This window comes from Diadema antillarum, unplaced genomic scaffold, assembly GCF_040938485.1.
Source record: "Diadema antillarum isolate AM-2024a unplaced genomic scaffold, OU_Dant_1.0 scf00000154, whole genome shotgun sequence".
Taxonomy (NCBI): Eukaryota; Metazoa; Echinodermata; class Echinoidea; order Diadematoida; family Diadematidae; genus Diadema; species Diadema antillarum.
The window spans coordinates 924,869-948,024 of record NW_027271043.1 but is presented as its reverse complement, the minus strand read 5'-3'; the positions used below and the strand labels follow the sequence as shown (position 1 = coordinate 948,024).

General features: G+C 38.9%; 1 protein-coding gene across 1 annotated transcript in view; it reads right to left on the bottom strand.

Annotated features, from left to right (window-relative positions):
• LOC139721988 (transmembrane channel-like protein 7) overlaps positions 1 to 23,156 on the bottom strand; it is a 78,158-nt gene that overhangs the window by 14,953 nt on the left and 40,049 nt on the right. The window contains exons 4-9 of the mRNA XM_071633315.1: positions 13,271 to 13,352; positions 10,659 to 10,793; positions 7,490 to 7,587; positions 4,128 to 4,315; positions 2,846 to 2,993; positions 646 to 807 (exon numbers count right to left, since the gene is read on the bottom strand). Of these exons, the coding sequence (XP_071489416.1) occupies positions 646 to 807; positions 2,846 to 2,993; positions 4,128 to 4,315; positions 7,490 to 7,587; positions 10,659 to 10,793; positions 13,271 to 13,352 (813 nt within the window). The remainder of the gene's footprint in view (positions 1 to 645; positions 808 to 2,845; positions 2,994 to 4,127; positions 4,316 to 7,489; positions 7,588 to 10,658; positions 10,794 to 13,270; positions 13,353 to 23,156) is intronic.

The window sequence follows — 23,156 nt, the reverse complement described above, 5'->3', positions numbered from 1 at the left end:
GAGGAATCATTCATCGGTGCATCGCGGATCATTCGTTTGTGCATCGAGCATCGTATTTGGACATTTCCACGGATATTGCGTGTAATGCGTACGTAAGTGATTCCATTACTGACTTATATTTGTTTCTATTGATCATTATTGTACTGATGTGAAACCGATTACCAGTCTGTACCTACAATATCACTGTTAATAAACCGCCTGAACATCAGTTGATTGTTTCTTTTGTGCGATCATTCTCGGAGTGATTTTGGTCGTAACAATTTAGCTTTTAACGTTTTGCAAGATATTCAGAAACCACTCTATGAGATGTCAAAGAGCATGCAATTCTACGGGGTATCAAAAGTTTATTTGATGAAAATCGGTTTTGAAATGGCTGAGATATCCAAAAACAAGTTGAAACAAAGAGATCCTAATAAAAGGTGTAGCCTGTCGCCTTTTATTATTATCACTTTTTTTGATATTTCAGCCATTTGAAAACCAATTTTCATCAAATAAACATTGAATCCTTCTTAAAATTACATGCTCTTTTGTATTTCAAAAGAGGTTTCTCATTATCTCACTTAGGAATGTTCAACACATGAATCCCCACCTCAACCAGTACTGTACAGTCCCTTTAACATGAAAACATCCTTTGTAGCGACGTACCAATACAGCAAAGTCTGTAGTGAAGTAGATAAGGTACCCCGCTCCGGCCAGCACCATGATGACAAGTAGGTTAAGGAAGAGACGCAGGGTGTAGAGCTTGCACTTCTGACCCGTGGTTCGCTTGGCTCTCTTCAGGGCCAGGCGCTCTTCTTCAAGGGAGGTCTGCCAACATCAAAGGATAAAAGTATGAAAGTTTTAGCATTCGCATATTTCATGATGATGATGATGATGATTATCATTATCATCATTATTATTATCATTATTATTACCATTATTTTTATTATTATTATTATCATTATTATTATTATTATTATTATTATTATTATTATTATCATAATTACTATTATTATTATCATTATTATTATTATTATTATTATTATTATTATTATTATTACTATTATTATTATCATTATGTTATCATTATTATTATCATCATCATCATCATCATTACGATTATTATTATTATTATCATTATTATTATTGTTATTATTATTATTATTATTATTATCATTATTATTATTATCATCATTATTATTACTATTTATCTGACAAGGTACAGAGCATAAGATACATATCATAAGCATTAAAAACATAAATCAAAGACAAGAATGAACAGTACAAAGGGATAAACTGAGCTGTACATGCAACACAAAATGAACTAGAAATGTCGCTACAGCGACTGGTTATACCCCCGCCAAACAACATTTCATAAGCTTTGGTCAAAAAACTGAGGAAGTAGTTAAATCCGCAAGATCTTTCCTTGATCTTCTGCCATTAATATGCCGTTACCATGGCAACGTACTTTCGGGTACTGTCGAAAAATGCGTCTTGCACATCTACAACCAAAGGCACACATCTGTACCAAGTTTCATGGAAATTGGGCAAAAACTGAAGAAGTAGTTTGCAACACAAAATTTTCCATCATTTTGGCTCACAGTATGTGAGCTGTTACCATGGCAACATACTTTTTGTCACTGTCAAGAAATGTGTCATGCTGACCTATATCCTAAGACAAACATTCAATATGAATTCTATGAGAATTGGAAGAACACTGATGAAGCAGTTTTGCCATGAAGCATTTTGCCCTATATCTTACCAATAACATGCCGTTACCATGGCAACGCACTTTTTGCCACTGCGGAAATATGTGTCTTGCACATTAACATATTCAGATGAACATCTGTACCTAATTTCATAAAAATTGATCAAAAACTGTGGGAGGAGTTTGCGACGCAAGATTTGTACCCATTTTTGCCCATAATATGCCGTTACCATGGCAACGTACTTTTGGGTACTGTCAAAAAATATGTCTTGCACATCTACAACCCAAGGCACACATCTGTGCCAAGTTTTATGGGAATCGGTTGAAAACTGAGGAAGTAGTTCGCGACGCAAGATTTGCAACGGACCGACCGCCCGACCGCCCGACCGCCCGCCCGACCGCCCGCCCGACCGCCCGACCGCCCGACCGCCCGACCGTCCACTGATTCCTATATACCCCCTTCAAACTTCGTTTGGCGGGGGTATAAAGAAGAATAGATGGTAACAACATGTGGGTCAGGGCACAGAAAAATGCTGTATTCCAAGGTATATTGAAATTCAAGTTTTTAATAAGAAAAAAAAAAATCATTTCTGTTCTCCTACACATGAGATGGTTCATTTATCTTCATTTGAGAAGCATAAGGGCGTTACTGATGAAATTTAGCATCTAACCTGAAAACATGGAGTCAAAAGGGGCTTGAGCTTTTGATCTTAGCAGCATCTTTGTTATGTGCAAAATGACCATGAGAAACTTGAATACATTATCATCACTGGTCACATTCTCTGAACATCTTTCTGCTTCTCAATTGAGAATAATGTCCCTCTGAATGGCTGTTATTTATTTGTTTCCAGGGATCAGTGGAGGGCCTGCATGTGAATAAAAGCTCACTTGCCCTCAACATGAACAGGTGGTCATAACTCACAGGGAATATATCACAATACCTACACATGGCTATATTTTTCTTTTTTTTTTCATCAAAGGTCAAGGCCACGAACACAATGCCTGAATGTGGGAAATTCTTTCAAGTTCGAGGTAATAGAGTAGGTGCTGTATCAACCATAATGCACCTGGTGTCACTGCAAAAATCAAAAATACAAATAACTGACAATAAAAAATTTTGTCAGTTATCATCACAATTGCAATATTGTTTGCACTCACAGCTATCTCGTAGTGAATGCTGCGATGCTTCAGGTAGCAGTTGTTGAAGTCAGTGAGGGAGTAGTCCCAACCAGCGAACACCTGGTTGCAGTATTTGAAGTAGGTGTCTTCTCGGTTGGCCATGCTTTCCTTGAAACCCTTGGCAGTGCTGGAGGAAAACAAACACAGAGACCATGGATAAACAACACAGTCACAGACACACACAATTTTGTCCTCTTCCCATAATACATGAATGCATTTTACCATCTATCATCATTAAATGTAGGGGTCCATGTTTGTTTGTTTGTTTCAAACAGACCTTTAGATTGTGACAATATTGGGTTTGGATAGCATGACTGGCCTATGAATAAGGACTCCACAAACATCTTATAACATGTGAAAATGAAAGTTTCCTATGCATGTAGATCTACAGACAGTGAAATTGTGCTTTGTGAAAGTGAAATGGTATTTACAAGATGCTTTCAGTCATGAAGGCAAGAATTTATTTGGGGAGGTGGAGGGGAGGGAATGAGACACCTGTAAGTTTGTTGCTTTTTCATTGTTTTTTCTTCAATCATAAATGGCTGTCTGGATGGGGAGGAGGCAGTTTGAAAGTTAACAAGATGTATTCTATACAGAGGAGCTTCGATTTTTCTTCTTCATGAGCAACCACTATTGTTGCACAAACAGAAATGGTATGAGGAAAGCTTAATAATCATGGTCATGGATCATTTTGTTTGTTTGTTATTGTTGTTGTTGTTGTTGCCATTGTTGACAATGTCGAAGTAGTAGTAGTTTTTGTCGTCGTCATTGTCGTCGTCGTCGTTGCTGTTGCTGCTGCTGCAGTTGTTGTTGTTGTTGTTTTTATTGTTGTTGTTGAGGGAGTGCTTGCAGGAGGTTAGACGAAGACTTAAACTTCATCTCCCATATTTTTCTTTTCCCAAGAGCTGTACAGGTGGTGGATATCCCCATGATACTCACTAGTTGTTTCGTTGTTGTTTTTGTTGTTGTCATCGTTATTATTTTTGTGGCTGTTGTTGCTGTTGTTGTTGGGGGAGTGTTTGATGGAGGTTAGACCAGACTTCAACTTCATCTGACATATCTTTTTTTGCTTCCCCAAGAATTGTCCAGGGGATGGGGGGATGTCCCCCATGATACTGTCTAGTTGTCTGTCGTTGTTGTTGCTGTTGATGTTGTTGTTGATGGAGTTTATGTAGGAGGTTTATAGACCAGACTTAAACCTCATTTCCCATATCCCCCCCAAAAATAGTAGGGGGGGGGGGATGTCCTCCATGATACTCACTAGCTGACCATCATGAAGAGGCTGATGAGGAAGTAACTGATGGTGGTGAGGAGGTATGCCAGGGGCAGGTTGTAGTTGACGGGGTTGGGGATGAACGAGTACTGCGAGCTCAGCGAGGAGCTGTCGTTCACACTGAAGAAGGACGGCGAGTAGTTGCCGTAGAACAGCGGCGTCTGCTCCATCCATCCCTGTTGGGGTGAGGAGGTATGTGCATGGGGTCGGGGGAAGGGGAACAGAAAATTGTCAAATCAGTGCACTTGCTGAGATAGTCTCACATCAATATCTTCACACATGATATTGTGCAGGTTTGGGTGTTTTTGAAAATTTCACTGTTAATTTGAAAATTAGAAAATCAAGAGAGCACAGGGTCTATCATATAGCCATATTTTCTTCTCAAATCAGTCATGTCTATTCAGTGTGAGGTTTAAAAAAAGATAGACCTCACCTACCCTGCTTACAGATGTACAGTACGAATTAGGTAGTCAAAAGTGATGGTAGATCAACTGATTCCCTGAGAAAGAATTTTGCGACAAAAGCATCATAAGCCAACTTACTCATCTTGCTTTCAAATGAAAGAAATTCCATGAAATCACTAAAAATGTATTGGCAGGAAAAATCACGAAAATTTTGCCATTTTTCTCACTATTACACAAGAGGTCACAAAAGATTATGTGATCTTCATTAGTCCACTGTAATTTTTTTTTCTGTAAATCTGACAGTGACACTTTGTTCAACAATGAGAAATGGAAAAGGAATTGGCCATTCAAATCAACAACCAGAAAGAGTATAATGACATTATTCTGAATTTACTTCGTGGGTTACGCAATGCAAATTGCACAGTATATAGACTGGCTTCCATGAAGTAAAACAAAAGATAATCAAGGTACTTGAACAGTTGTGACAAGTAGGGGCGTACATGCTTATTAAGATAAAGTGGCTCGCCATGCTTGTGGCCTATTTTTCGGTACTGTCCCGAAATGATTTGAGCAACAAATAGGAGGCCACGTCATCTCTTCTTGTTTCTCCTATCAGTATTACTTCTGGAGTTCAGATCAAACAAACTGATACACTCCTACTAGACCCCTGAACTTGAAGACGAGATGAAGTGTGCTGGCCAACTCGATGACCCACCTGATAAGCAAATACAAACTTTCAAGACACAGCACATGTCCCAATTGTACTGTATGTATGTAGCCACTCATCCCAGTCCAAATTTCAACTCCAATCATATAGTCTAGTCGCAAGTGGTCAACAAATATTTAAACAGGACACAAACGTTTGCTCTCCGGGTGATACGCATGCATCATCAGATTTCCAATTGTGGAAAAGATTGAACTACCAATCTTTCAAACAAATCTCATCGAACATTTTCTCAATCTGGTCGTTCAATAGAAAGGGCTGAACTGTGTAATGTCACCCCAGGCACACAAATTCAGAAAGGGGGATAACATCAATAGGAGTTAACACAGTAATGAGATAATTGGAAGCAGGAAGATATCTAGAAAGGTGAATAGCTGTTGCCATGGTTATAGCTATCATTATCAATTAACATCATAATGGGCCTTCTTTGCAATTAAGCCATGCACTTGATTGCATAGCCAACAGTGGAGCAAACAATACAGCTACTGATAATCAAAAAAGATATTTCCCATCACATCACATATTATCTATGTAGGTTGTAGTTGTACTAGAAGGGGTAGCACACCCGACAATAACCACAGAAGTAATACAATACTTCAACGATTTGGTGACTGGGAGATACGTTCTTTTCATATTGAATGGCGAGACATATGCATATGTACAAACAAAAAATACAGATTTCTCTGCCTAAAGAGGTGCATTGTACAAGTTAAAGTAGATGTAACGTTTTACAGTGGATGTAATGTTTAACATTGACAAATCAGTCTGAATTCATAAGCTATACAAGCAAGACTGTCCATGACTAAAACAGACTAATTCTTAACCACCCCCACTATGTCATCTCATACTTTGTAAACACTCTTGCTCAATGTCTCTACATAACTTTAAAAACTTGTACCATTTTTTTATACGCCACAAATCACTTCTTGCTTCATTAGCATGAAAAGACAAAAACAAGATCATTACAGAAAAAATTTATAAGGTCCCATGAGTTCTACATGAATAATTGTGCAATATGTTGACAATTTTGCATGGTAAAAGAGCAGCAAAATCTAAAGAATACTGTATACAGTGCAAAACCATGAAATATTGGGGGGGGGGGGTACCCTGAAGAGACACCCATGACAAAATCTTAACAAACCTTCTTACATCATGATTACAATGTCAGTAATTAAGTTTGGAAATTTGCGTCTGTCAGCAAATATCTGGTTGAAACCTCAGCCCTACATGCTGGACAGTTGCCCAATGTAAGTTCATAGTTTTAATGTAATTCTGATATTTTCTCTTGTGACCTCCTAACACAATGCATACGCTTCACGAAAGGCAAATATACACATTTGGTAATATTGCATCAATCATATCTGCTTGCTGATTTATCAGTCGTTCACGAAAATTAATATGCTCTAGTACTGCAAACAGAACACTTTGTTTTGATGGGATATAGACGATATAACAGCCCTTCCCTGGTGTGAGAAACAGTGCACATGTCACAGCAAATGCCACTTGTAGAATTGCCAGCTGCTGGGGAAAATCCCTTTGTTGGGACAAAAGTGATAAACAGTGTCTTGCATAATATGGAGAGGAGCAATGAAGGCTAAGCTTATTTATGGTCACTGTTTAACCATCCAGTCAGGTGATTTGTGCTAACTTATAATCTGGTGACAGGCACCAACTCTGGTACTGATATGGACCACTGAAAAAAGAAGAAGAAATCTACATATGCAGATTTTCATTAAAAAAAACCTAACAAACAAATTAGGGTTTTTAGAATGCATCAATTTGGGTTTCCATATCACTAAAAAGTTGTTTGTGTGTGTGTGTGTGTGTGTGTGTGTGTGTGTGTGTGTGTGTGTGTGTGTTCTTTTGGACAATGACTGTTCTACAAAATTGATGCAAAGCTGTATACCTTCATAAATGTATGTGAGTATGCACATTATGCATGTCTGTATGTGTGCGGGGTAAACAGTTTATATTTTTGTTTGTACGTGCATGTGTGTGTGTGTTTTTCAAATCTTTTAAACTGAACAGAAATAACCAGAGCCCAGGGCCCCGACTGCATAAGAGTTGAGATCAAACGTAAGTGTCTGAATATTCAGTCCTGATTTGCTGATGCCTGACTTATAATTGATTTTCTGACTTATAACTGATTGTATGCAACAGGGTCTTGGATGAAGTTTAAATGAATCAGCAATATGTGCCAAGACTAATGGTGTTACTCTTACCGTTCCCTCGAGGAAGTCCAGGATACACTGGACGCCATCGTTGTTGTCATTGCATGCTGTGTTGATTGTGTCATCATAGTTTTCTTCACAGGTAGATGCTGTAAGAAGAAAACAGAAGACAGATAACGCTACACATATTGGCCACGATAAATTCTTACTCTCTACCTTTCCAACTCATACTCGTTCTTGGTATACCTGCCACATCCCATGTACAACAGCAACCCTCCCCCCCCCCCCCCCCGAATCCTTCCATGCCATCCTTACATGCCCCTACCCTCTTCCCCCTTAAAAAAATAAATAGATAAAAATACAAGAAATTAAAAAAAAATGAGAGGATTGGGTCAAAAAGCTGATTGGAATGTGTTATGTCGTTAATGTAGTCAAATCTTGCACACATCTCCTTGACAAAAGATTGCCAGTAACAACCTGACGGTCTGCTTGACCAAGCAATGTGGGACTGCATGTACACAATGACCATCAAACTGGAGACATACAAAAGACCAACAGGTGAACAGTTAGCAGTATGTGTACAGTGGCCAGAGAAAGTGACAATCATATCCCTGAGACCATCTTCATGACAAGAGACCCGGGGGTCACACGCTCACCTGAGTATCGCAAGTTCACCTTCCATGCATTCTTGCAGACTCTTACCTGAGAACATTGGAAACTAATGGTGGGGGTAGCTTTGAGAATGGGGGCATGGTGTCCATGGCACATATTCCATCACACTGATAAAAATACCTGCCAAGTACACTGTACTTTATAGAACGTTCCAACGTTCCAATGCAGCTTAGGAAAAAAGACTTAAAGCCCTATCACTTTTGATTAGAACTAGTGAAAAATATTATTTAATATTCATTAATTTAGGAGGTTTGGACTCCCTGGGGCCCCCAAGGAAGCATGGTGCCCATTCAAACACTTTGAGATTTTATCCCTATGGGAATGCTCCTTGACAAGTTTGGTGAAAATCCATCATGTTGTTTTCAGCAAGAAGATGAAAATTTAGGCACGCATTTGGACCCCCCCCCCCCCATCCCATCCCGCTTCCTTGGGTCCCAAGGGGGGGGGGGGCACCCCTGATTCTCCCATGAACAAACTTGAAGCAACAGTCATTAATATACTGACTTATTGTATTAGCTTAGCTCAATCACTTCCAGTTCTAGAGAAAATCTGTAAAGATTCCTTACAGGAGGGGGGGGGGGGGGGAGTGGGACCCCTGGGGCCCCCCAGGTGGGGCATGGTGCCCATTTGATGGAATTGAGATTCTATCCCCCTAGGGATGCTACCTGCCAAGTTTGGTGAAAATTAGTGATAGGGTTTTCAAGAAAAAGATGAAAATTTACCATTTCGGTCCAAATTTAGTCCCCCTGGAGCCCCCCAGATGGGGCATGGTGCCCATTTGATGGGAATAAGATTCTTTCCCCCTAGGGATGCTACCTGCCAACTTTGGTGAAAATTCATAATGGCATTTTCAAGAAAAAGATGAAAATTTACCATTTCGGTCCAAATTTAGTCCCCCTGGAGCCCCCCAGATGGGGCATGGTGCCCATTTGATGGGAATAAGATTCTTTCCCCCTAGGGATGCTACCTGCCAACTTTGGTGAAAATTCATAATGGCATTTTCAAGAAAAAGATGAAAATGTACAATTTGGGCCCCATTAGGACCCCTCCCTACCCTCCTCCCCTGGGTCCCAAGGGGGGCACCCCTGATTCCGCCATGAACAAACTTGAAACTACAGTCATCAATGTACTAATTCATAGTATTAACTTAGCTCTATCACTTCTGGTTCTAGAGAAGAAGATTTTTTAAGATTCCTTAATTTTGGGGGGTTTGGGCCCCTCTGGCGGCCCCCCAGGAGGGGTATGGTGCCCACTTGAACAAATTGAGATCCTATCCCCCTAGGGATGCTACCTACCTAGTTTGGTGAAAATCGGTCAAGGGGTTCTCAAGAAGAAGATGAAAATGTAAAAGTTTACGCACGACGGATGACGCACGACGCAAGACGCACGACGGACGAAGAGCCATCGCAATAGCTCACTTGAGCCTTCGGCTCAGGTAAGCTAAAAACACTGAAACATACATACATGTAGATGAACGCACACACAAACATACAGACTTTATACACATGGCCAGACAGACATAAAAAGCCTAACCTTAATTTCAGCAGTATACTCTTATCAATTCTATAAAACCATGGTGCTATCCTTACCCAAGTTACTCTAGGTTTGGCATACCCAAGTTAAAATCAACATGTTTTTTAAACAAGTACTGTCAACTATTCAATTTGTGGAATGGGACAGCTGCATTCCCTTGCTTAAAAAAAACAAAAACACAACAACATTGGTCACCTAAAAAAGTAACAACAAAGTGATCATGGCATGTATATCAAATGATCTGATGATTGATTACCAGTAATGAATTTGAATGAGTAGTAAGTATTATGGTGCAAGGTTAGGCTGTCAGCCATGCACATCACTTAGAGATATTAAAGGCACTCCCATTTTTCAATCAAGTGATGCACTTTTAATGAAATGAAAGCTTGCACCCCTCCTGATCATGACCTACATTCATCGTTCTGCAGGGAATTTATATCTAAATTGGTACTACTGCCCCACTATTGCTAACTGAACTGTTGGATATTCATATTGAAAAGGGCCAGAAAAAGTGGCAAACGAAGATTCATGTTCGATCTCTGCAAGTCCCGCAAACTGTTAGAGAAAATGAAGAAACCAGTACACACGCACCCTTCCTTAATTGATTACTTGCACTTATATATGTCTTCAGTGATTAGCACTGCAATAAAAATGTAAAGACATCTAAATCTGCAACATCTGCAACACAAGGACATTGGATGCCACAGTGGTATGTGATGGATAGTACACCGTATGTTGAAAAGGCCCTAGCCAGGAATAGAATGTACAAAAGTACCACACACTTTGATATCATGCAAAAATATCATGTATGTGACTTAGATTTGAAAGCATCCTCACATGACCGTTCTCTATGCTGTAAAGGATTCACAAATTCAGTGACAGAGTAACCATTACTGTACATGTAGGCAACTAAACCTCTACTTACAAAAAAAGGAGGATTTACATCTGCTCTGAATTATTCTTTAAAAATGGCAATTTCGCGCAGATCGGCCATGAGGTCAAGGGTCAAACTCACACTGCTGGTAGTTTTCGCCAAGAATGAGCTCCGGGATGACTATGAAGCCGAACATGATGAGGAAGATGTAGGTGTTGAGGAACAGCAGCCACTTGAGAAAGACAAAATAGGACACCACCGCAGTCCCGAACTTGCCTGCAGGAGAAGTGTGGAGATGAGAGGGAACACTGGAATTGGGATGGTGATAGCCCAAGAGTTGGTTGCATTCTCACTGGAAGGAACTGTGCCAGACTGCTCCCAGCTCATGCTCCTTTTTTATCTTCACACCAGAGCAATTTGTGTGTGTTTATAGATATATATGTATTACATCTGAAAAAGTGGAGTAAAGCATGTCTGACTCTGGCTTTTGATCTTTACTTATGGCCTACAACGTTGTAACCCCAAATCACAGGACACATTTGGAGGTTCATTATTCTTCAGTCATCCAGGTACCAACAAATCACAAACAACAAAAGAACAAGTGCCTTTGGCATCACGGTGTGGTGAAGGTAATCAAAGGACCTGATTAACTGGCATCTTACTTGGAGAAAAACACACACACACATACACACACACACACAAACACACACACACAAAGAAACATGGTCTGACAATGCCAAACTTCTGTTACACAAATAATAAACATGTAATACAAACTGGCCAAACATTCAGTATACAATTATATTTAAATTTCATAAATACATGTAATTCCAACATTTCTTGGGAGGGACGGAAGAATGATCAGTATCACTAAACAACCATTCGGACATGAACTTGAGTTCAAAATGAACAGGACACTCAATGATATGAGCATATACTTAAAACTAGATATGTCGCTTTGGCGACTGGTATGCCTCCGCCATAATGCATGATTTTCCCAATAGGTCTAGATAGTACATGTGGACAATGTGTGATTACATTTTCACAAAATTGGCAAAATATTGAAATAACAAATTTGTCACAAATGTGTTGAATGTTCACCTTCCTTGACCTAGGTTTAATTGGATGAATAGGACAGCATCTATCTAGGGATTTAAGGACTTTAACTTGACTTTGACCCATTCATACATTAAGGCATTGAGTAATTTTCAAGGTACAGGTGTGGAGAATTGGTGTGAATTTCTGCATTGAATAGTAAATTGTTACCATTTTCATCTGGCCCTTGACCCTAAAATTCATAAGATAATCACTTTCAGGTAGAACATGCATAATATGTACTAAGTTTCAAGATAACTTGAGCCACTTCCGAGATATGGAGGAAAATGATAGTTCAGCACTTTCACTTGATCTTTGACCTTTTGACCTTTGAGGCAAAAAAAAAGAAAAAAAAACTTTCCAGAGAATTTCTATGAGGTTACACATGCATACACCAAGTGTAAAAAAAATAATAACCCTGCTGGCATTGCATAAATATGAGGGAAATAGTAACATTTTGAAGTGTTGCACTTGACCTTTGACCCCTGACCTTTGACCCCATGAACCCTACATTCTCTAGATAATCAATTCCAGTCAGTACATGTATATACTATGTTCCATGAAGATACCTTGAACAATTTTCCAAGGTACGGAGAAAAAAAAAGAAGTTTTAATATTTTTACTTGACCTTTTGACCTTTGACCTTTGACCTCATGACCCAAACTTTCACCAGAGAATCTTAATTGGGTAATACATGTATACACTAAGTTTCAAGAAAATATCTTCAGGCATTCAATAGATATGGTGGAAATAGTGAAATTTTATGTATTTGACCCTGACCTTTTGACCTTTGACCACATGACCCAAACTTTCACCAGAGAATTTTAATTGGGTAATACATGTATACACTAAGTTTCAAGAAAATATCTTCAGGCATTCAATAGATATGGTGGAAATAGTGAAATTTTATGTATTTGACCCTGACCTTTTGACCTTTGACCTTTGACCTCATGACCCAAACTTTCACCAGAGAATCTTAATTGGGTAATACATGTATACACTAAGTTTCAAGAAAATATCTTCAGGCATTCAATAGATATGGTGGAAATAGTGAAATTTTATGTATTTGACCTTGACCTTTTGACCTTTGACCTTGAGCATGTGCACCCAAAAGTTGATGGGCACAACTTCACCCCCTAATACACATACATGCCAAGTTTCATTAGGATACCTCAACAGGTTTTGATAGTTACCTTGTCCACAAAATTCATTACGGACCGACGGAAGGACGGACGGACGGACGGACGGACGGACGGACGGATGGACGGACGGACGGACGGACAACCCGAAAACATAATGCCTCCGGCACCACTTCGTGGCGGAGGCATAAAATTATGATCAAAGCGGTCATTTGATCAGTTCCCTATGTGCAATATTGCACTAATGTAGTCAATGACAGACAAGAAGGACATCTTTTGTGTATTATAGACAGCAAAGGTTTCTTTGCTGGCTATTGCTGTTGGCAAACAAGCAAGAAAGCCATGAAAGCGATAAGGCCATAGTATGCTCTCCGGAGGTTATTGAGGATATCCTGAGTGGATTGTTTATCTTTAGCACAAACCAAAACACCCACGTAAACAGGAACAAGCACACAGCACAAAGCTTGGGGTCTGGCAATGAAACAACATTTCAGAGAGAGCTGAGACTTCAAAACTCACCTTCCACCTCTTTCAGCGAAGAACGCCATACCTCAAACCGTAACCTGAAGTCGTAGAGGTTCTCTTTCATCCTCTTCCATTTCTGCATTTGAAGAGAATGAATAATCAAATATTAATGGTCTCACACTTGTAAAAAAAAAAAGACCAGCCTAAGCCCCATTGCTTTTTCATAACAAAGATACAGAAATAAATTGGGGGGGGGGGGGAATTATTCACAGAAAAAAGAAAGAAATCAACTGTGCCAGCCTGGAAGAATCAATTACGTGTAGTTAATAAAGGTGAATCCCTCTACAAATACAGCTCATTGGAGGGTAGACACACTTCCTATTAATTTCAGGGAGACTATGTTTGTTTCAGTATAGATAAAAAACCCCCAAAATTATGAAATTTTGGAGTGATGAAACTATAGTCTTCCCTCAAGAACCTCTGTACAGAGTTTGGGCTAACCCCTCCCTATTCTTACAAATTCAGAATAGGAAAGAGACATGTTGGTTTACTTAGATATGATGAAACTTGAAAAAACAATATTTCTTTTGAAATGTAAAATTTGCTTCCTTTTGTATTTTTAACATGTCTCTCTGGAGAATCATTTACAGATGTGTGTGTTACATGTGTATGTGTGGTGTGTGTGTGTGTAGAGACAATACATTTGAGATTCAAAATGAAAGAGCACACAAATTACACTTATTTTTCATTGGACATTATCTAAAGACGATAATATCCAATACAAGATATATCATGATTGTATTAAAGGGCCACATCAGAAGACTTGGCACTTATCAAATGGCAACTTTTTACATGCAAAAGAAACAACTGTTTTTCTTCTAAATATATGTAATACTTTCTCACATTTCAACATTAGTTTCTCCCCAAGCCAAAGACTTTTAGTCTATAGACAGAAATAAACATACACGGTATCCACAATGAAAAAACAAAACAAAACAATCTTCTTTTGAATTCATGTGTAAACAACCACATATATCATGAGACAGAGGATGACATTCTTGGATTACATAAGTCACAGTAGATTACCCATCTCTTTTCTGTACATACAATATTAGTCTAGCAGCCAGAAAGGGTCCCCGTGCACCCCCCTTAAAACAAAATTCTACGATATGTTCGGAGATCGTCAGAACCTGTATTTTCCGAATCCGGTTGTCGCCAGCGGAAAAAAAGGTTGCGCGCGCGTCTAATTTGCATATTTCTAAGATGGGCGCCGCCCGTTGCTAGGAGACGGATTATTTTTGAATAACTTTAGTTAGGAATAACAAATTACCATAAAAATGGTATCATTTTGAAGAGAATTAAATTTCCTACAAGCTGATACCCCATTTGATGGGATAGATAGATGTTGTCATGAAATATTAAGGAAGGAATTATGTTTTTTAGCATTTTTCTAAAAAGATAGGGAATTTGGTTATAATGTTCTTTTCCATACATTTAATATGCATTTACAAATAACATTTGAATTTTCCTATAATTATCCCCAAAACATAGCTATTATCATGTGAAAACGGCTTTCCAATACATCAATTCCTTTAAAAGTTACACGACATTAAAGGGGATATGGTTCAATAGGTTTTACAGCAATATTGAAGGGTTACAATGTCTCCGCGCGCAATTGCGTAGGTTCTGTATGTGGGGTTTGTTGTAGATCACTGCTATCTATTGATCAAATCTCATCGAAATCGGCGAAGAAAGAAAGAAAAATTACACTTTCTATTCCTTATATGAAATAAAAATGTTTTTTTTTCTATTCTGTGTTACCAAACTCAATCCATTCAGCTTCCCATATGAACAGTTTCTTGTCTTTTTGGATTCCCTCCAAGAACGTGAAATTAATCACAACTTATCTGATATTAAAAAGTTAAAGAAAAAAAATTACGTGACAGTTTCCTCTTATTGTAAGATTAAAGTGAAAAAAAAGAAGAATCTTATGCTAAAAGCGCTAAGAAATAAAGAACTTGTTAAATGACCTTTCAGAGTTTAAAATGAAACATGGCTATCTTATTTTTTTATAACAAAATGAAGGGAAGTATCTGTGTAGTTCATGTCGGCCCATACTGGGTTACATCATAAATTCTTCAGAAATGGTCCCCGTGCATCCCCCCCCCCCAAAAAAAAATCTACGATAGGTCAAAGGTCAAAGATCAAGTGAAATACATGCTCTCCTATTCATCCAATTAAACCTAGGTCAAGGAAGGTGACCATTCAACACATTTGTGACAAACATGCCATTATAATATTTTGCCAATTTTGTGAAAATGTAATCACACATTGTCCACATGTACTATAGACCTATTAGGAGAATCATGCATTATGGCGGAGGCATACCAGTCGTCATAGCGACATTTCTAGTTTAATATTACAACGAAGATTACGACTACTATTAGCAGTTGGTAATTAAGTGGTGTACGAAGACTAACTCAAACGATACATCATTATTTGAGTGGCTATAATGTACAATTGATAAAAACCCAATAAATCTGTTTTTTTTTTTTCAGGTTATACAGTGCGTATCAAAAAAAGGTAATCCAACTTTGGCGGGCTACTACTTTACAATTGTCAGCTATGGAGAGCTCAATGTTTTAATTCTAATGATATCACAAACCATCGAAAGCTATGCTGCCGGCTGAAAGCAATAACAAATTTACTTATTGTATATTATAGAAAGAATGGCCACGCGAAAGTAACAAGATTAATGCTCTGTTACTGGGAATTTGAAAACAATAATGACATTGTTTCCATTCCTGTTGTGTCGTTGGTTGTTGGCGTGTTTCCTTTCAAAGAGTGAAAGTAGTAGTAGGTTAATAGATGTCGGCGTTAAAGCTTGTACAATATAACAATATTGGTCACAGTTTATTATTCCGAAGGTTCATTTTTTCCCCCAAAGGTTCATTATTCCGGAGATTCGTCATGATATAGATAAACGGGCCCAAATTAGTTATTGCTGAAAGCAATAACACATTTACTTCTTGTATATTATAGAAAGAAAGGCCACGCGAAAGCAACAAGATTAAATGCCCTGTTACTGGGAATTTGAAAACGATAATGCCATTGTTTCCATTCCTGTTGTGTCGTTGGTTGTTGGCGTGTTTCCTTTCAAAGAGTGAAAGTAGTAATATAGTAGGTTAATAGATGTCGGCGTTAAAGCTTGTACAATATAACAATAGTAGTTATAGTTTATTATTCCGAAGGTTCATTTTTTCCCCCAAAGGTTCGTTATTCCGGAGGTTCGTCATGATATAGATAAACGGGCCCCAATTTGTTATTGCTGAAAGCAATAACAAATTTACTTCTTGTATATCATAGAAAGAAAGGCCACGCGAAAGCAACAAGATTAAATGCCCTGTTACTGGGAATTTGAAAACGATAATGACATTGTTTCCATTCAAAATTCAAAATGGTCACCTTCCTTGACCTAGGTCTAATTGGATGAATAGGAGAGCATGTATTTGGGAATTTTAGGACTTTAACTTGACTTTGGCCCTTTCATAAGTTTATGCATTAAGTAATTTTCAAGGTATGGAGAAAAAGTGCAATTTTTGTATTGAGTAGAAAATTGTTACCATTTTCATCTGGCCTTTGACCCTAAAATTCATAAGAGAATCACTGTCAGGCAGAACATGCATAAATATGTACTAAGTTTCAAGATACCATGAGCCACTTCCGAGACATGGAGGAAGAAGCAAGTTCAGCACTTTCTCTTGATCCTTGATCTTTGACCTTTTTGGCAAAAAAAAAAGAAATTGCCAGAGAATCTCTATTTTGGGTTATACATGCATACACCAAGTTTAAGTCCTGCTGGCATTGCATAAATATGAGGGAAATAGTAAAATTTTGAAGTGTTGCCCTTGACCTTTGACCCCATGAACCCCAAATTCCCTAGATAATCACTTCCAGTCAGTACATGCATAATATATACTATGTTCCATGAAGATCTCTCTCTCTAGTCACGTAGCATACAAATATGCAGGTGTGGTTCGGATGAGAGAACGCCATTGTCTGCGGTCAGCGGCAGCTCTGGTAGCCTCTGTAATGCTTGCTCCAGTCACCTGTTTGATGTCATCAAGCCAGCTTGCTGCGGGTCTTCCTCTTTTACGTTTTCCCTCAACCATTCCCTGGATGATTGTTTTCTGCAGGCAGTGATGTCTGGTAGCATGGCCAAAATATGTCAATTTTCTGGCCACAATATCAGCCCGTAGTTTCTTTTCCACTCCAAGCTCCTCTAGCACCCATGTATTTGTTCTTCTTTCTTTCCATGGTATCCTCAGTATCCTACGATAGCACCACATCTCAAACGAATCCAGTCTCTTCTTGTCTGCTGACTTCATTGTCCAGGATTCTGAGCCATATGATGCCACGGCAAAGGCTGTAGATCTTAGTAGCCGGACCTTGAGGGAGGAAGGGAGTTTACTTTTCCAGAGCTTTGTCATACTTTGTACCATATTCCGGGCCATTGCTAGTCTTCGTTTAATCTCCTGTGAGCAGTCCCCTTTGGTGTTTATGATGGAACCCAGGAACTCGAAGCTTTCCACCTCTTCAATGGCATCACCATCTAGAGAAAAGACACCATCTGCAAAACTCCGTTCTCCATCTACAACCATGATCTTAGTCTTTCTAGTATGCAGCATTAGCCCCCTCTCTTCACTTGCTATTTTTACTGCTCTGAGTAGATCCATCAATTCTCTTCTGTTGTTACAAACCAGGGTGGTGTCATCCGCATACCTGAGATTTGTTACCCGTTGGCCACCTATTGTCACTCCACCAAGGAAATCTCCCAGGGCATCTCTCATAATCCGTTCAGCATAGATGTTGAAAAGCTGGGGCGATAGTATGCATCCCTGTCTGACACCTCTACCAATCTTGAACCATTCTGTGTCACCTCTGCTTGTTCGTACTGTAGACTCTTGATCTTTATATAGCTTGCTAATGAGCTTCACTATATGGCTAGGAAAACCCATTTCTCTCATAGTGTTCCATAATTTTGCATGACAGACACAATCAAAGGCTTTGCTGTAATCTATAAAGCACAGGTAGAGTGGTACAGAGTGTCCTCGGCAATTCTCAATGATGTTTCTGATGTTGATGATATGGTCTCTCGTGCCTCTTCCTGCTCTAAAACCAGCCTGCTCTTCAGATATCTCATTTTCCATCTGCCGTTTCATTCTGTTGTTGATGATCTTGAGTAGTATTTTGCTGGCATGGCTTATCAAACTAATGGTGCGATGGTTTGAGCACTCCTTTACATTTCCTTTTTTAGGTATCGGGATAAAGACCGCTCTTCCCCAGTCCTCGGGCCATTCTACATTCCTCCAGATTCTGTCACATAGTTTCCACGTGATGTTTATGCCTTCCTCACCAGAGGCTTTCCATAACTCGCCTGGGATATCATCCCAGCCTGGTGATTTCCCGTTCCTAATTTCTCTCATTGCTTGGCGCACTTCCTCCAATAACGGGGGTGGTTCTAACTCTTGTTCCCCTAGGTTGCTGTTGGCAGAGTCTGCCTGGGTCTTCTGCTCGTAGAGCTCCTTGCAGTACTAGGCCCATCTGTTCTTTATGTCTGTGCTCTCTGTTAAGGTGGTACCATTTCTGTCATTGATGACATCTGACCTTGCTGATGGTTTTTGAGTCATTTTCTTTGACCAGAGCATACACCCTCTTAGAATCACTCCCTGCTCTTTCTATCTCCTCACATTTTCTCTCAACGAAGGCACGTTGATCAGCTCTAACTGCTTTTGACACTTCTTTGTGTTGTCTTCGCCACTCAGCCATATCCCCTCTCTTCCTCGCATCCTGTCTCTTGTCAGCAAGTCAGTTCTAATGTTGTTCTGGATAACCATGGTTGCTTCTTCTTCTTCTTCTTTGGGATGACCTCCTTAACTGTGCTTAACACTGCTTCTTTCATTCCTTCCCACAGTTCATTGGGAGACAGCTCTTCATCATCAATCTGAAGAAGTGCCTGAAATCTATTGCTCACACTAACAGTGTACTGTTCCGGTATGTTGTCTACATCAAACCTTAATGGTGGTGTCTCTTTCTTCTTTACTTTGAGCTTTAGTTTCAGCTGTGCAACCAGAAGCTGGTGGTCACTCCCACAGTCTGCACCTGGTCTTGTCCGAACACTGAGCAGTGAAGAGCGCCATCTTCTTTTAACGAGAATATAGTCAATCCGGTTTCTTACATTGTCCCCGGGGCTCTTCCATGTCCATAGTCTTCGGGGGTGCTGCTGGAAGAAAGTGTTTCCAACAATCAGGTCATTAGCTTGGCAGAAATCTTCCAAACTATCTCCACGTTCATTTCTTTCTCCCAATCCATATTTTCCGACGATCTTAGACTTGGTCACTGATTTGCCAATTTTTGCATTCCAGTCTCCCATTATCACAAGAACATCTTTGTTCGGAATCTTGTCAAGAGTATCTTGGAGCTGATCATAAGTCTTCCATGGCTTCATCAGATGCAGTAGATGTTGGCGCATAGACCTGGATGACGGAGATGTTAAATGGGTGACCTTCCAGTCTGAGAGTAATAATTCTTTTGCTTATTGGGTTGAAACCCAAGAAAGACTTAGCCGAGTTTTTGTCCAGGATGAAGCCTACTCCGTGTTCCCTCTTTCCGCCGTCTTTGCCTGAATACACAACTGTGTAGCCATCTTCGGTAGTGAAACGACCTTGGTTGAGCCACCAAGTCTCTGAAATACCAAGCACACTGATATTTTGTTCTCCCATTCGGGTTATGATGATCTCCATCTTGTCAGCATTCATTCCTTGAACATTCCATGTCCCTATAATTCTAGGTTTTCTCAGGTTTGTGCTGCTCCTTTCATGCACAGGATTATCGGCAGTATATTCTGCGTCCTTACAGCTGTGCCTAGTCGGTGCAACACGCTCCTCTTCCCCAGTAGCCATTGACGCATCATCTGGCCTGCGGGTCCCACCATCAGATGCCGGTTTTCCACAATGTTTACGAACTCTCATAAGAACTATCGTGGCCAAGAAAATGCAGTGGGTGGCCGGGTCCTTCTGCATTGCTGGATGGCCATCGTTGACTCTCCAGATCTCGTTTTTAGTTCCACCAGGGTGTCCAGCCACCCTCCTCACCATTCTCCAGTTGGAGACTGGTGGGTTTGCCGGTTTAGTCGCCGACAATCCGACCCTGAAACAGGTTGTACTGGGCTACAGGGTACCAGTAGCAGATCATCCTGACCTGACATGAAGATACCTTGAACAATATCCAAGATACAGAGAAAAAAAGTAAAATTTTAACATTTTCACTTGACCTTTTCACATTTGACCTTAACCTTATGACCCCAAACTTTTACCAGTGAATTTTAATTGGGTAATACCTGTATACACTAAGTTTCAAGAAAATATCTTTAGGCATTGCAGAGATATGAGGGAAATAGTGAAATTTTAAGCATTTGACCTCGACCTTTTGACTTTTGACCTTGAGCATGTGCACCCAAAAGTTGATAGGCAGAATTTCACCCCCAATACACATACATGCCAAATTTCAGGGTTTTTTTTTTTTTTTTTTTTTTTTTTTTTGTTACGCTGTTCACAAAATTCATTACGGACGGAGAGAAGGACGGACGGAAGGACGGACAACCCGAAAACATAATGCCTCCGGCACCACTTCTTGGCGGAGGCATACAAAAGAATCTAGATTACATAGGTGAAGTAATCTTGGAAGATATGTAAATATTGATATGTACGGTATTGAAACTGTCGTGTTGATTATCCTTATGGTACGTTTCCACTCTCGTGGCATTCACTAAGCTGGGTCCACTTTCTCGATTCGCCCGAAATCGTGGTCTTACTCGCGGACTAATCGTGCTGATCATCAGATAATCAAATCTTGATGTCAGTCAAAGACATTGTGTTGATCGTAGTAATTTTTCAAACAGTCCAATAATTCTTCTACGATCAACACGATTACCACCATAGACCTCAAGATGTGATAAGCCATGATAAGATCACCACGGTCACTCGTAGACTAAGAATCGATTTGTGGTAGATAGTATACATGTATTAGCATATCGAGACTCGCGACAATGGCAACCTAGTGAAAGTGTTTAACGTGCAATGTCAATAATCTTTTGGGTATCGATCATGCACATTTATAGTTACTCTATCTAAAAAGGACCGGCGGACGAGTAGGGCATGGATATCTGAAAACATTGGATGGTGTATTTAACTCATGCATGAGTTGTTATTCCAGCGGAACTTACATGCGCTCTATAAAGTGGATTGCACGTCAGATGCGCCTATAGCAGATACACTTCAAATCATTTTAGTAAATTTATCTAATTATAATAGATGTCTAATTTCTGTGGAAAACATGAAAATATTGTATTCGTTGTGGTTAAACATTTACACTCTGAATATGTCTAATGTTTAACACATTAGTCATACACAAACATCCTTGAACACAAACACACACAACACAAAAGTATACAAACCTGCATAAATATAAACGTGATATATATATATATATATATATGTATATATATATATATATATATATTTATATATTTATATATAGATATAGATATATTATATATACATAGTTATAGTATATACATGCACACATACATACATACACGCATGCATGGTTAATGTTCCCTCAGACATTTCCCTCATGTTTTATAGATCCATGGTCTACTTAACCATAACATTTTTTTTTCTCTCTCTCTCATTTTTGTATAATATTGATTATTAGTCACTCCTAACGGATTCAACAACCAAGTTTACGTTGTATTGCATTTAAATCAACCCATGTAATAAAGTTAAGTGCATGAAATCATTTTTTATAAAAAAAAACAGAATTTGAAAGCGACTGGATTTGACTTGCAACTATTCGTTTTTATCAATGCCATTCCTTGGTATTTGTAATCTATCTATTAGTTTCTTGGCAATAATAAACGTGTGAGCAATATGTTTAAAAACCATCAGGCGAACCACCAAAGAATGAGAACACGTATGTGCGATCTTATCTTAAAAAAATAAATTGATTTCCTGCTAGAGCATGGTGAGAAATATTTCGCTTGTGCGGTATACATGTAACTCTTATTTCGACATCTAAATAAAGCATTCGAGTTTGATGTTCCATGAATGCATTAATGGCGTATTGAATAAATTCACGAAATTCACGACTGAGCTCATTTCCCGTGCATGAATGCCTGTGTGTGATATTGGAGGTGTGAGTATGTGTGTGAAGATGATCAGAAGAATGAGAGTTGATGAAGAGAAGTTTGATTAATATCGATATGTTGGAAACCCCTATCCAGGTAAGCCCGTTTCGGCCGTCATGAAATTACACCTCTCGTAAGGCCTTTATTCTATTTGATGAAAAAAGACGTAAACTAAAAGTGAAGCTGAGTAGATCAAAGGTGATAGCGAATAAAAGATTTAATTTGCTTTCATATTCCACAAGATGTAATGATATTTAATCAATAATTTGGATGTAAGAAGTGATAGGGTCTCATACTTGCAATGATTATTATAGTATTACACGCGTTACGCAAGTGCGGCCGTCGACATTACCCTTAAATTTCTGTATAACCGTATTGAACCTTTTCCCTTTAATGTCGTGTAACTTTTAAAGGAATTGGTGTATTGAATAGCCGCTTTCACATAATAATACTTATTTATGGGGTTTAACTTAAGGAAAATTCCGATGTTATTTGTAAACAGAAATTAAATGTATGGAAAAAACATTACTGAAATCTGTATTTCTTGGGAAAAATGTAAAAAAAAAAATCCTTCCTTAGTATTTCATAACAACAACTATTTATTACATAAAACGGGGTATCAACTTGTAGGAAATCTAATTCTCTTTAATATGATACCATTTTTATGGTAATTTGATATTCTTAACTAAAGTT